The sequence below is a fragment of the Phymastichus coffea genome, unplaced genomic scaffold (assembly GCF_024137745.1).
Source record: "Phymastichus coffea isolate CEN01 unplaced genomic scaffold, Cenicafe_Pcof_1.1 PCOF00016, whole genome shotgun sequence".
Classification (NCBI taxonomy): Eukaryota; Metazoa; Arthropoda; class Insecta; order Hymenoptera; family Eulophidae; genus Phymastichus; species Phymastichus coffea.
Genome location: NW_026706827.1, coordinates 1,718,067 through 1,729,824, shown reverse-complemented (window position 1 = coordinate 1,729,824; position 11,758 = coordinate 1,718,067). Strand labels below are relative to the sequence as shown.

General features: G+C 33.7%; 1 protein-coding gene across 1 annotated transcript; it reads right to left on the bottom strand.

Moving 5' to 3' along the window:
* Positions 1 to 2,988: 2,988 nt before the first annotated feature.
* On the bottom strand, positions 2,989 to 5,843 carry LOC131675166 (uncharacterized). Its single transcript, XM_058954038.1, has 7 exons — positions 5,551 to 5,843; positions 5,122 to 5,414; positions 4,935 to 5,041; positions 4,649 to 4,771; positions 4,041 to 4,519; positions 3,586 to 3,972; positions 2,989 to 3,207 (listed from the first exon to the last, which is right to left on the bottom strand). Exons 1-5 carry the CDS (start codon positions 5,696 to 5,698, stop codon positions 4,279 to 4,281), a joined length of 912 nt encoding a protein of 303 aa, XP_058810021.1. The 5' UTR covers positions 5,699 to 5,843; the 3' UTR covers positions 2,989 to 3,207; positions 3,586 to 3,972; positions 4,041 to 4,278.
* Between the last annotated feature and the right edge of the window lie 5,915 nt (positions 5,844 to 11,758).

Here is an 11,758-nt window from a genome sequence, read left to right as displayed (position 1 = left end):
ACAAAATTATTATTTACTTAGTCCTCTGTTCTCTTACTTATTTGCAGTGAAATAAAACAAAATGTTTAAATATTTCTCTCCTTAACTAAAACAGCTACCTAATACGAATACACACAGAAAAATTCTGCTACGATGTGCAAAATCCAAAACAAAGCTTTATCTAGCAATTTTCTTTCTCCCATAATTTTCAAAATATAGAGTACATTATGAAATATGTACAAACGTTACTATTTGTTGTCCACAACAAAAATATTAAACATTCGATCAAATTTACATAATTTATTTTCAATTCAACAATGAATAGTCAAAGAAAGTTTTTTTAATACAAGAAAGTTAAAGTTACCATAACGTAGGTTCATTAAACAAATGTTTTGAACGAGTAATGACATTCTCCAATGAAATTACCAATTACATAACAACGTTAATTTGTAGATATTTAGAATATAGAATATTTCAAAGAAAAACATTTTAATCCCACATATGAATGAGCTGTATGGATAGACAAATTTTTGTCCTTTTAAATACTGCATTTATTTTTGGTCATTTAATATGACGTATCTTGTGAAGCAGTACACCTATCTTATATTTTCATTTATAATAAAAGCAATTTTCAAAATAGCATTTCATGGTTTAAGAATTCAAATTGATCATTTTTTCATAAAAAAAAACAAATGATATATTAATTAATGGATTTGAATTAAATCCTTTTCCAGGTTATATATTAGCAAGTATTTTCTTTACTTATTGGTATAGATAAACCATGGATGTTAACAAAAATAATTATCAAGATATTAACACAGCAAAAAATATTTACAATTGTACATATTGATAGAAAGAAAAACATTTTAATCTCACATATGAATGAGCTGTATGGATAGACAAATTTTTGTATGTTTTGATGAAAATTGAAATAATTAGAAAATAGAAATTCTGAATTTACCAAATGCTGGTTCAAATTTTAAGAAATAAAAAGTTTTAACGGCAAGAAAGGTATTTGAAAGTTAGTATATATTACAACACTGACTTACAATAGTGAGGTGGTTATTTTCAACTATTTGATCTATTACTGTCCGCTGATCAGGTACATCATTATTCTTGTAATCATTTAGATCATTATAAAATCTTGCGCAACATTGTCAGTGTTGCAGATGCTCATTGATGCAAAATTGTTGGATTCATCTATATGCTGAAAAATAAAATTCACGCCATTATTAATAATTATTGAGAGGACAAGAAAACTATATTCCTTACATATATGTCTCATATGTATGTATAAATATATATTTGAGTATCCTGGCAAATGTAAAATTATTAAATATTATGACTATATATGCTTTTTATAAATTTTCAGTCTCAAACTATTATGTACATGAATCACATAATACACATCACTATTGAAAAATAGTTAATTTTATTTATGCCATTTAATTACAGTATAACGGGGGTTTGTATGCGCCTTCACGGTTTCCCCGTTAAACCAAGAAGAGGGAGGACGAACGAATAATCTTTCTGCGACGAGCAGCAAGTTGCGGGCTTCTTGAGGGCTGTGCGAAGCCCGACCCGATAGGGCAGTTTCTGCGGCTTACTCGACGTCAAGGCCGATGGGCCCGCGGCGGCGTCGTGGATACGACCGGGCTGAAAGCGTGAAAGTTCCCTGCCGCACGCAGAGGGAATACGTGGGAAAAGGCTGAGGGCTAGATTTTAGCTCAAAGGAAAGTTGTCGCGTTAAATAATACACGCTTTAATGAGCGAATAGAAATGGGGTACAAAAGGCGCCGCGCAGCGTAAGCGAGAGAGAGAGAGAGAAGCATTCAGCGAGCTGCAGAGAGAGAGAGAGAGAGAGATGTACGAGCTAGCACTTACAGGTCGAAGCGTTGCTCGATGGCTTTGACTCGATCGACGACGAGGGTGTCGGCTCGTCAGTCTCGGGGGCATTCGCTCTAGGACGCGCGACGCCGGTGAGAAGCGGGCGGCAGAAGCTGGCCCGCGGTAGCACGTCACGGTCACCGTTCACACACACACCCGCGCCGGCACAAGCTCGGTTTTCGGTCGCGAGGAGCCCGCGTAAAAATAGAAATTATTGGCCATAGATTGCAGAGATATTGGCGAAAAGTATTGAGGATGTATTGGGAACATATTGGCAAATGCTATTGGAATACAATTGCCAACACTTGCCTTGGATACGATTAGCAGTATGTTGCCAATAGCTGCAAAGAAAAAGAAAATTACTCGGCAATACGTTGGCAGAATGTTGCCAATAGTTGCAAAGAAAACTACTCGGCATTACTTTGGCAATATGTTGCCAATAGTTGCAAAGACAACTACTCGGCAATACATTGGCAATATGTCGCCAATAGCTGCAAAGAAAACTACTCCGCAATACGTTGTCAATATGTTGCCAATAGTTGCAGATAAAAAAGAAAACTACTCGGCAATACGTTAGCCAAATGTTGTCAATAGCTGCAAAGAAATTTACTCGGCAATACGTTGGCAATATGTTGCTAATAGCTGCAAAGAAAACTACTCAGCAATGCGTTGTCAATATATTGTCAATAGTTGCCCGCGTAAAAATCGAAAATATTGCCAATATATTGCGCATATATTGGCAAAAACTATTGTGATTTTATTGCGGATATATTGGCGACTGCTATTGGAATACACTTGCCAATAGCTGTCTTGGGTGCTACCAGCAATATGTTGCCAATAGTTGCAAAATGAGCCTAGTTTTTAGCAACTATTGGCAATATGTTGTCAACGTTGATTTTTCCCATATTTCCCCCATACTTTGCCAATATGTTGGCAATTGTTGCCAAAAAAAATTCTCCGCAATGGCTTGCTAATCTTGACAATAAAAACTAAATTTCCTTTTCTCCGTGTAAATTAAATTTGTACATCATTATTTTTTTTAAATAGATTTTATTTCTTCATAAATTAATAATAATCTTTAAGAATATAATACTAAACATTTTTAAAAAGATTGTATGATAATGTAATATTTATTGTTTATGAGTGAAATTCGAATTTATTAAAATGAGCTGTTTCAAAGATTCAGTATGACTGGAGGAACATTCAACTTCTGACTTAAACTCGATAACGAATGAAGGTCAATTTATTTTTTGGGGTGACGAATCGAACCGCACATCAAATTCACTACTGTCGTGAATGCTGCTGGACTAAGACCTTTCTCGCACTTTTTATTCACGTAGTCTGAAATATTAAAAAAAATAAATAGTAAATGAGGAAAAATAACGTGTGCTTGAAAATATTTTTAGCAAGCATGAATTCTGTAGCTTACCGGCAAACAGCCTAACTCTTTTTTCGGAACTTCGAGTTATGTGTTTTTAAAGTCTTAATAATATACGTAAAAACGGCTAGTCAATTTTCGAATTTGTTGTAGAGCAAAAATAACCTGTCCTTAGAACCGTTTAGACTAACTCTTCGCAAGAAAATAGATGAATTTACGTACCCTCTTTGAATTGAAAAAAAAAACAGCTCGAAATTACGAAAATGGAGTTACTGTTATGCGGGGAAGTTACAGAGTTGTAAAAGAGATTAGCAATATAAAAATTACTATTTGGAATTTACATTCAACGCAGCTTGCAATATCTTCTGGAATTGGTTCATGCCTAGATGAGCGGCCTCTCGCGCACATGTTTTTCAATTTTTTAGTTCCTACGAGGAGTTTGAGCAGTCGCCGAGCCATCTCTTGTGGTTTCGATTTCCACCTGTACAGACACGTCAATTCAGACTTCTTGATCCAAACCTCTGGAAAGTCCTCACATATCAAAACTTTTTTAAGTCCCGGTCGTCTGCATTCTACAAGTATATCTTCTTCAACATTTTCCTGAAAAATTCATTTTAGTATATTTCTCTTTTCATGATGTGGTATTTATGACCTATTTAATATAATTTCACATCATCTTCGGAGTAGTCAGGTGGTTCACATCCCCAAAAATTTTTCACCTGATTTTGCTGCAAATTAATTTTGAATAAATTGTTTCGAATGTAGTTTGAAAATATACTTAAGAAAAATAAATTACCCCCGGAAAGACTTCGAGTTCGCCAGCAGTCCTTTCTTGTATTTTTTTCCGCGCATGCTCATCACGATTTCGAACCTTAAAGTGTATATAATTAAGTGCTGAATAAGCTGAACTGATTCAATAAAGTTATTTATTCAACAAATATAATTAAATTTCCGGATGAAAAAATTTTTAAATAAAATGTAAGCTGAAGAAATTGTATATCATCTATTGGTTTCAACAATACTTGCCGTAGTTTCTACTGTTCTCTTCTTTTGCTGTAAACCAAAGTCTTGTCTTTTTCCGATAGGTTCTTGATTTTCTGTATCGCTATCGGTTCCGTTATCGTTGCGGCAAAATCCAGAAGTGCCTGCAGTATTAGCCGATGTTTTGCTGCTGTTTTTTTGTGATGTCTCCGCGTTATTTTCATAGCCAAATGTAGGACGAATTGGTGTCTTGTTGCTATTTTTCTTCTTGGATTGACTAGTTTCTGTTCTTTTCTAATAGTACAAAAAAGGACTATTCTTTAGTATTTTTTTTTACTGAAAGCTCAATAAAATTCGATTTGCTCCAACTGGAAGTTAGTTGGAGCAAGCATAGAAAATAATTAATTAAAAATTTTAATATACCGTTCGACGAATTTCCAGGGCATCCCACTCGAACTTGCTGTCTCTGCGCTTCTTCCTGATTCTTTTTCTTGTCGGTTCCACCTCCTCCGGAACCGCAGTTTCATTAGAACTCCGGTACATTTCCTACAAAAATGAATGAAGATTAGTCACGTACATTTCGCGGAAATATAACTGCGCCTCGAAGATTTTGTAATAGAACGTATCTTTTATAAATAATTCGACTATTTTCCATTTTCCAGAACGTATCTTTTATCGAAAAAATAATTAAAGTACGTATTCAATTTACTTGATCATGAAACTTATCGTCGTCTTTACAAGTTTTCGTTTTGGAGCTCTTCTCGTCATCAATGTCGTCAGAATCTTTTTCAATCGCCTCGGATCGTTGTCTAGATCCTGCAACATATCGACAGTTTATATCATAAACTTTTGTATCGTGAAAATATTCGAATTTCAGATAGAGCTTTTTTATTTACGATTACTTGTTGATCCAAATCGATTTTGCAGCTTTCCTGGTTCTTATTACTCTCCGAATCAGAGCTTGAAGTACCACCTGAGTTTCCAAAACCGTCATCGAAGATGGAATCGCTATCCAACAAAGCTTTGTTTTTTGTATTATTTTTAGCTTCTCTCTCTTTTTTAGCAAGCTTTTCTTGCTTTTTCAATATAGCTTTTTCTGCGTGGGCCATTTGTTTGTATGTATTTTTATTTTTCACCATCACTTCACCATCAGTAGTGATAGGTAACATATTTAAGTACTTCTCGTCATCTGGAAAACAATTAATTACAAAATCATGGTAAGCAAAACTCTATATAATTATATTTTTAAGTACTTAAAATAAAGTGTCACAATTTAATGGATTTGATAGGGTATAAATTTCAAATCAGTAAAAATCTTTACTAACCACTTTTTCTCACAATTTTCGCATTGTATAATCGGCCATCATCAAAGCGTGCCATCGTCTCTTCGCCCTCGTCTTTATCAGGCTCCAATTTATCGATGCCAATCACACTCTTGGTTTTGTAACCAGTCCACACGATTAACGCGTACATTTTGCCGATAGAATATCTTTTTTTGTTAAAAGAGATAAGGAATTACATTTAAAAAATGCACGAAACGCCACTAATTTGTCTTGGCAACTAATGACATCTGATATTAGCTGCGCAACACAGTCGAAAATCGAATATAAAAATTGTTGTTATTGAACAGTAACCTAAAATGTTGTAAGAATTATGCTTAAAATCAACTTAAATGGTGCTTTCGAATATCATTGACAATGCCGAAACAAAGATATTCTTTTGAACAATACCATCCCCGAGTACAATATCGCTTGGAATATTTATTGAAAAATGATGTCGATAACACAGTAACTGAAAGTACACTCACAGGCGAAAATACAATACATCAAGTAACCCGTAAAATTTTCTACTGCCCTCAACGATATGAATAATAAGAATAATTAATAATCCTGTATTATATTATTTATAAGCTTGAAAACCGAGATGGTATTGAAAGTTCCAATTCAAATCAATATTTTGATTGCTACGACATGGATATTGACGTGAATGTACTTCAAAAAAGCTGGCCGAATTTCAATTACGGTATGTATGTACATGTGCTTGTTTGCATATTCCATTTTACGTAGAAAAAGCAAGCATTAATCGATAGTCGCTCGAAGGTACAACAAATTTCATAGTAAGTTTGACTTCGGAAGACTAACATAATTGCATGTTGTTTTACGCGTGCGCAAAGCAAGCATTCGTAATGCTTTTTTTATACAAGTGTTATTAGAGTAAGGATTGTTTAATTATATGTTTGAGAAGTAAAAATAGAGCCTTTTTTTTTTAATATAGATTATATTACACCATTTTTCATGTTTTAATACAGATAACTACGATAGCGACGATGGCGACGATGGCGACGATTTCAGCGACACAAACAGCGTTTCGAGCAACGACGAGACTGAAGAGAAAAATCAAGAAGGATGCGATCGGGATGAAAAATTGTTCCCAGGATCATCCATTACTGTATTAGCATTCTTAATATGCGTAGCTACTCTCAAATTACGTCATGGTTTGACCAAAGTTTGCATTTCTGACATTTTGAAATTAATTGCATTGTGCTGCGTTATACCACACAAATGCCCCACTACTTATTACAAATTTGAAAAATTTTTCACTGATCAACAAACACATTTTATAAAGCACCATTATTGTAAAAAATGTCAAGCTCCTTTTAATAACACCGATCACAATATTGATAACGACGAATCCATCGAAAATGACGAGGTTAATGACGTGGGTGAATATTGTGATTGTTATGATCCTAACGAACAAAGTTATTTCTTGGAAATTCCATTGCTCCCGCAGTTAGAAAATTTATACCAACGTCAAGATTTTTATTATAGCATAAAAAATAATTCGGCTCGTATGAACAATGACGGTTATCAGGATATTTACAATGGTGAAATATATAAACAACACAATCAGCCAAACGGTATTTTATCTGATAAAAACAATATATCTTTTCTATGGTACACCGATGGAGTTAAAATTTTTAACTCATCTAAATACAACATATAGGGTTTTTTTTTAATTATTTTAGAACTACCATTAAATATGAGGTATCTTATAAAAAATGTTTTATTAATTGCTTTATGGTTCGGAGACAAAAAACCTAACCCGAATTTGTTTTTAAAGCCAGTAAAAGAACCTCTAGAAAAGCTCTATAAAGGTATTCAGGTTTACGTTCGGGATCTAGCAAAGTATATTACTATTCGAGGATTAATATGTTGTGGTACCGCAGATTTACCTGCAAAAGCTCTTTTCCTTTGCATGAATCAGTACAACGGCAGGTTTGGGTGCATGACATGTTTAGAACCAGGCCAAACGGTACAAAATACTCGTGTTTATCCATACAGAAATGAATTGCAACTTAGAACCGATAAAGAAACACTCAAAAACGTAAAACGAGCTGTGGAATCAGGAATGCCTGTTTGCGGTGTAAAAGGCCCATCTACCTTGTGTAAAGTTTGCAAAAATTACATAACATCTACTGGTATCGATATATTTCACGGTGCTTTTGAAGGTATTGCGAAAAGGATCACTCAATTACATTTTGACGCAAAATTTGCTGGCCAGAAATTTTCGCTCCAGAATTTCGTTGAAGTAGCGGATTATAGATTATGCTCAATTAAACCTCCTTGTTCTGTCGCTCGTCGACCCAGACCGATAAAAACCCATTTAAGCTACTGGAAAGCATCAGAGTTATTAAATTGGTCGATTTATTATTTTATACCAGTAATGCATGGTATAATGCCAGATGATTACTTAAATCACTATATGCTTTTCTGGCTGGGGCTTCATTTATTGTGTCAGAAGAAAGTCACAAACGAAATGATAGATCTAGCAGGAAAGTGTTTTGATAAGTATATTAAACAATTTCCAAATTTTTACGACTTGAAATTTATGACATGTAACTTACATCTATTGATACATTTGCCTTTAATGGTCCGTCGATTTGGGCCCCTTTTTACAACTTTCATGCTTTCCGCTAGAAGATTTAAATGGGAAATTGAAAGCAATGGTTCGTAGTAGTAATTCACCCCACTTACAAATCGTCTCCAATTTAAGCCTTTACATGGCTGTGTATACTTTTAGAAATTATTGGCTAAATGATAACGAGAGAGCTCAGAAATTCTGTGATAATGTTTTATCACCTATAAGAAAGCTTAAACTAACAAAAATTGGGAATAAAATATTTTTAGTCGGTACATTACTAAAAGCCATACCGAACTATGTAAATAGAATAATCGTAGAAATGAATTGGTCTGAAAAAAATATATTTGTATTTTCAAAAGCGTACAAGAACGATGTTTTATATACGTCAGAAGAGAGTCAAAAGAAAACAAAAACCGACTCGTCATATGTTAAATACGAATTTAATAATTACTACAGATTTGGTATTGTACAAAATTTTATGCGGATCACAAGCTGTACTTGTAAAAAAATATGTGATTGCAATGGTGAACATTTTGCAATTATAAAAAATCTCGACGTTGAAAACCCATTTTCAGTAGACCTACCGAAAGGTACGCTTTCAGGCTTGCATAAAACTATTCGAGTTTCGTCACGTTTAAAAGTTATTGATATTGAAAGATTGAAATGTGTTTGTTACCACGTCGGAATTGAACATGAGAATTGTGACTACATTATAGAGCCAGTTAACGTTCTTGAGAACGTATAGGTATTTTGTCTGATTCACGCGTAAGCCTGTAGAATAATAAAAAATTGTAAAAAGTTGGAATACAAATAAAATATATTTTGTTAAAAAACAAATGTTGTAAAAATATAATTGAATACGAAGAAGAATAAATTCAGTTTATATTGCTAAGATATTGTCAAGCCATTACGGAAAATTTTTCTTTGCAACAATTGCCAACATATTGGCAAAGTATGGGGGAAATATGGGAAAAATCAACGTTGACAACATATTGCCAATAGTTGCTAAAAACCGGGCTCATTTTGCAACTATTGGTAACTTATTGCTGGTAGCACCCAAGACAGCTATTGGCAAGTGTATCCCAATAGCAGTCGCCAATATATCCGCAATAAAATCACAATAGTTTTTGCCAATATATGCGCAATGTATGACCAATAGTTTCTTTTTTTACGCGGGTGCAGATAAAAAATAAAACTACTCGGCAATACCTTAGCAAAATGTTGTCAATAGCTGCAAAGAAATTTACTCAGCAATACGTTGACAATATGTTGCTAACAGTTACAAAGAAAACTATTCGGCAATACTTTGGCAATATTTTGCCAATAGTCGCAAAGAAAACTACTCAGCAATACTTTGGTAATATGTTTCCAATAGTTACAAAGAAAAAAAAATTACTCGGCAATATTTTGGCAATAATTCATATATGAACATCATTCATCTATGTTCCATTAATACATTGGTTGAAACTCAATTCACATTAGAATATATTAATTAATAACTTTTTATTTTAAACTATGTAAATTAAATTTCGAAATATTTTAGTAGTAACATTCAGGTTAAAATGGAAATTATTAGAATATTAGTTAGGATGACGTAACGATCCGCACATCAAATTAACCACCGTGGAAAATTGAGCTGGAGTGAGTCCTTTTTCGCATTTTTTGTTGACATAGTCTGAAATTTAAAGAATCGAATTGGAAAATAAGAAAAGCAATTTTTTTAAGATGCAAAAATGAATACTTACATTCGACGCAATTTGAAATATCTTCTGGAACTGCGATATGTTTAGATGAACGACCTCTTGCGCACATATTTTTTAAATTTTGAACTCCTACAAGCAATTTCAGCAACCGACGCGCCATTTCATTTGGCTTACTTTTCCATCTATACACGCACGTCAAATCTGCCTTCTTAATCCAAACTTCAGGAAAATCATCACATATTAAAACTTTATCAACTGCTGGTCGTCGGCATTGAATTAATGGATCTTCATCTTCCTGCGAAATTTAATATTATAATTTGTATAGTTTCGTAAAATATCGGTAGCCTATTGCAGTTAATTTACCTCGTATCGATCGTCAACTAAGTTTTCTCTGTGATAATCCCTTTCCTGTTGCTGAATTTCCCTGCGTTCCTAAAACCACAATAGAGAATACAATATAGAGAGTACGTATATTATTAAAAAAATATTAGTATCCAAAATGAATTCATTCTTCATGACTTTATTTTTATAATTTTTTTTAACTTGCCAACACTCTTTTCTCTTTCTCCACGTGATTTTCTGCACGCCCGGGGGATTGGCTACTATTCCTATTTTCTGCACGGCCGGGGGATTGGCTGTTATCACTAACCTCCTCTCCATAATTTTGCGATTTCCCAAAATCATTTGCAGTGGCACTCCTTGATTTTCCGCTATTGAGAAACTGTCTTGGCGGGCTGTCATAGAAAGATGGACTGATACGCAAAAGTGTACTGTTATTTAAAGTTGGACTGTGATGCAAAGGTGTACTGCTAGTCGCAGGCGTAGTCTCATTGACCATAAGACTTGTTTTTTTATTTGCTGATGATTTGCTGCTGCTTTTCTTTGCAAAATTATCTTTTTGTTTCTGTAAAGAGATGATTATTTATACAAAATTATATACAAATTTATACAAAAACGGTCAAGTACGCTTAGGACTCTAGCCAAGCTTTTACAGAAGACTTACTATTTTATATTAAGGTGTATAGCATTTATTACCTTTTTTGTATTCCATTCATACATGCTGTCCCAGTGCTTTGTTCTCCTTCGTTTTGATGGTAGCACCGTTTCAGCTGCGCCGGCGTCGGTATTAAATGCCCTCACCATTACTTATGAATCCTTTTTCTGAAAAATCTTCACTTTCTGTTGAACTGTTGTCATCATATATATTCTACAATAAATAAACAATTTAAATTACATATTTTTACAAACTACAAACAGTTGTAATTAGCATCAACGCTTCTTTTTACTTACACCTGCAGATTTTTTACTTATCTTGTTTGATAAGCTTCGCTGGCTCAAATTCCTATCTAACCCTGAAGTTGCATTCGCTGCTTTCCCACCATGATCGTTAAAAATAGTCTTCGTATTTAATAAAACTTTATTAAATGTATTAATTTTACCTTCTCTTTTCTTTTTTTCCAGTTTGTCTTTTCCTTTTAAATAGTCCCTTTCTGCTTGAGCATTTTTTTATGCGTATTTACATTTTTCATCAAAATTTCTCCATCAGTAGTTACATGTAGCATGTCTAAATACTTTTCATCGTCTATAAAATATAAAAATATAAGTTAATTATACGGTTTATTTATATATAGTGTTCAAATATACATACAGATAAAAATCGTCCACTTCTCGATAAAGTTTGCTTACATTTTATAAAAATATTTAATTTGTTTTAAACTAATTGATTATTAATACTATACTCACCACTTTTTCTCACGATTTTGGCCTTATAGAATTTACCGTCGTAATAGCGAACCAAAGTCTCTTTGCCTTCATCTTTCTCAGGCTTCAAGTTATCGACGCTTACTACACTCTTAGTTTTATGCTTCGTCCAAATGATCAGCGCGTACATTTTGCCGCTACAATATTT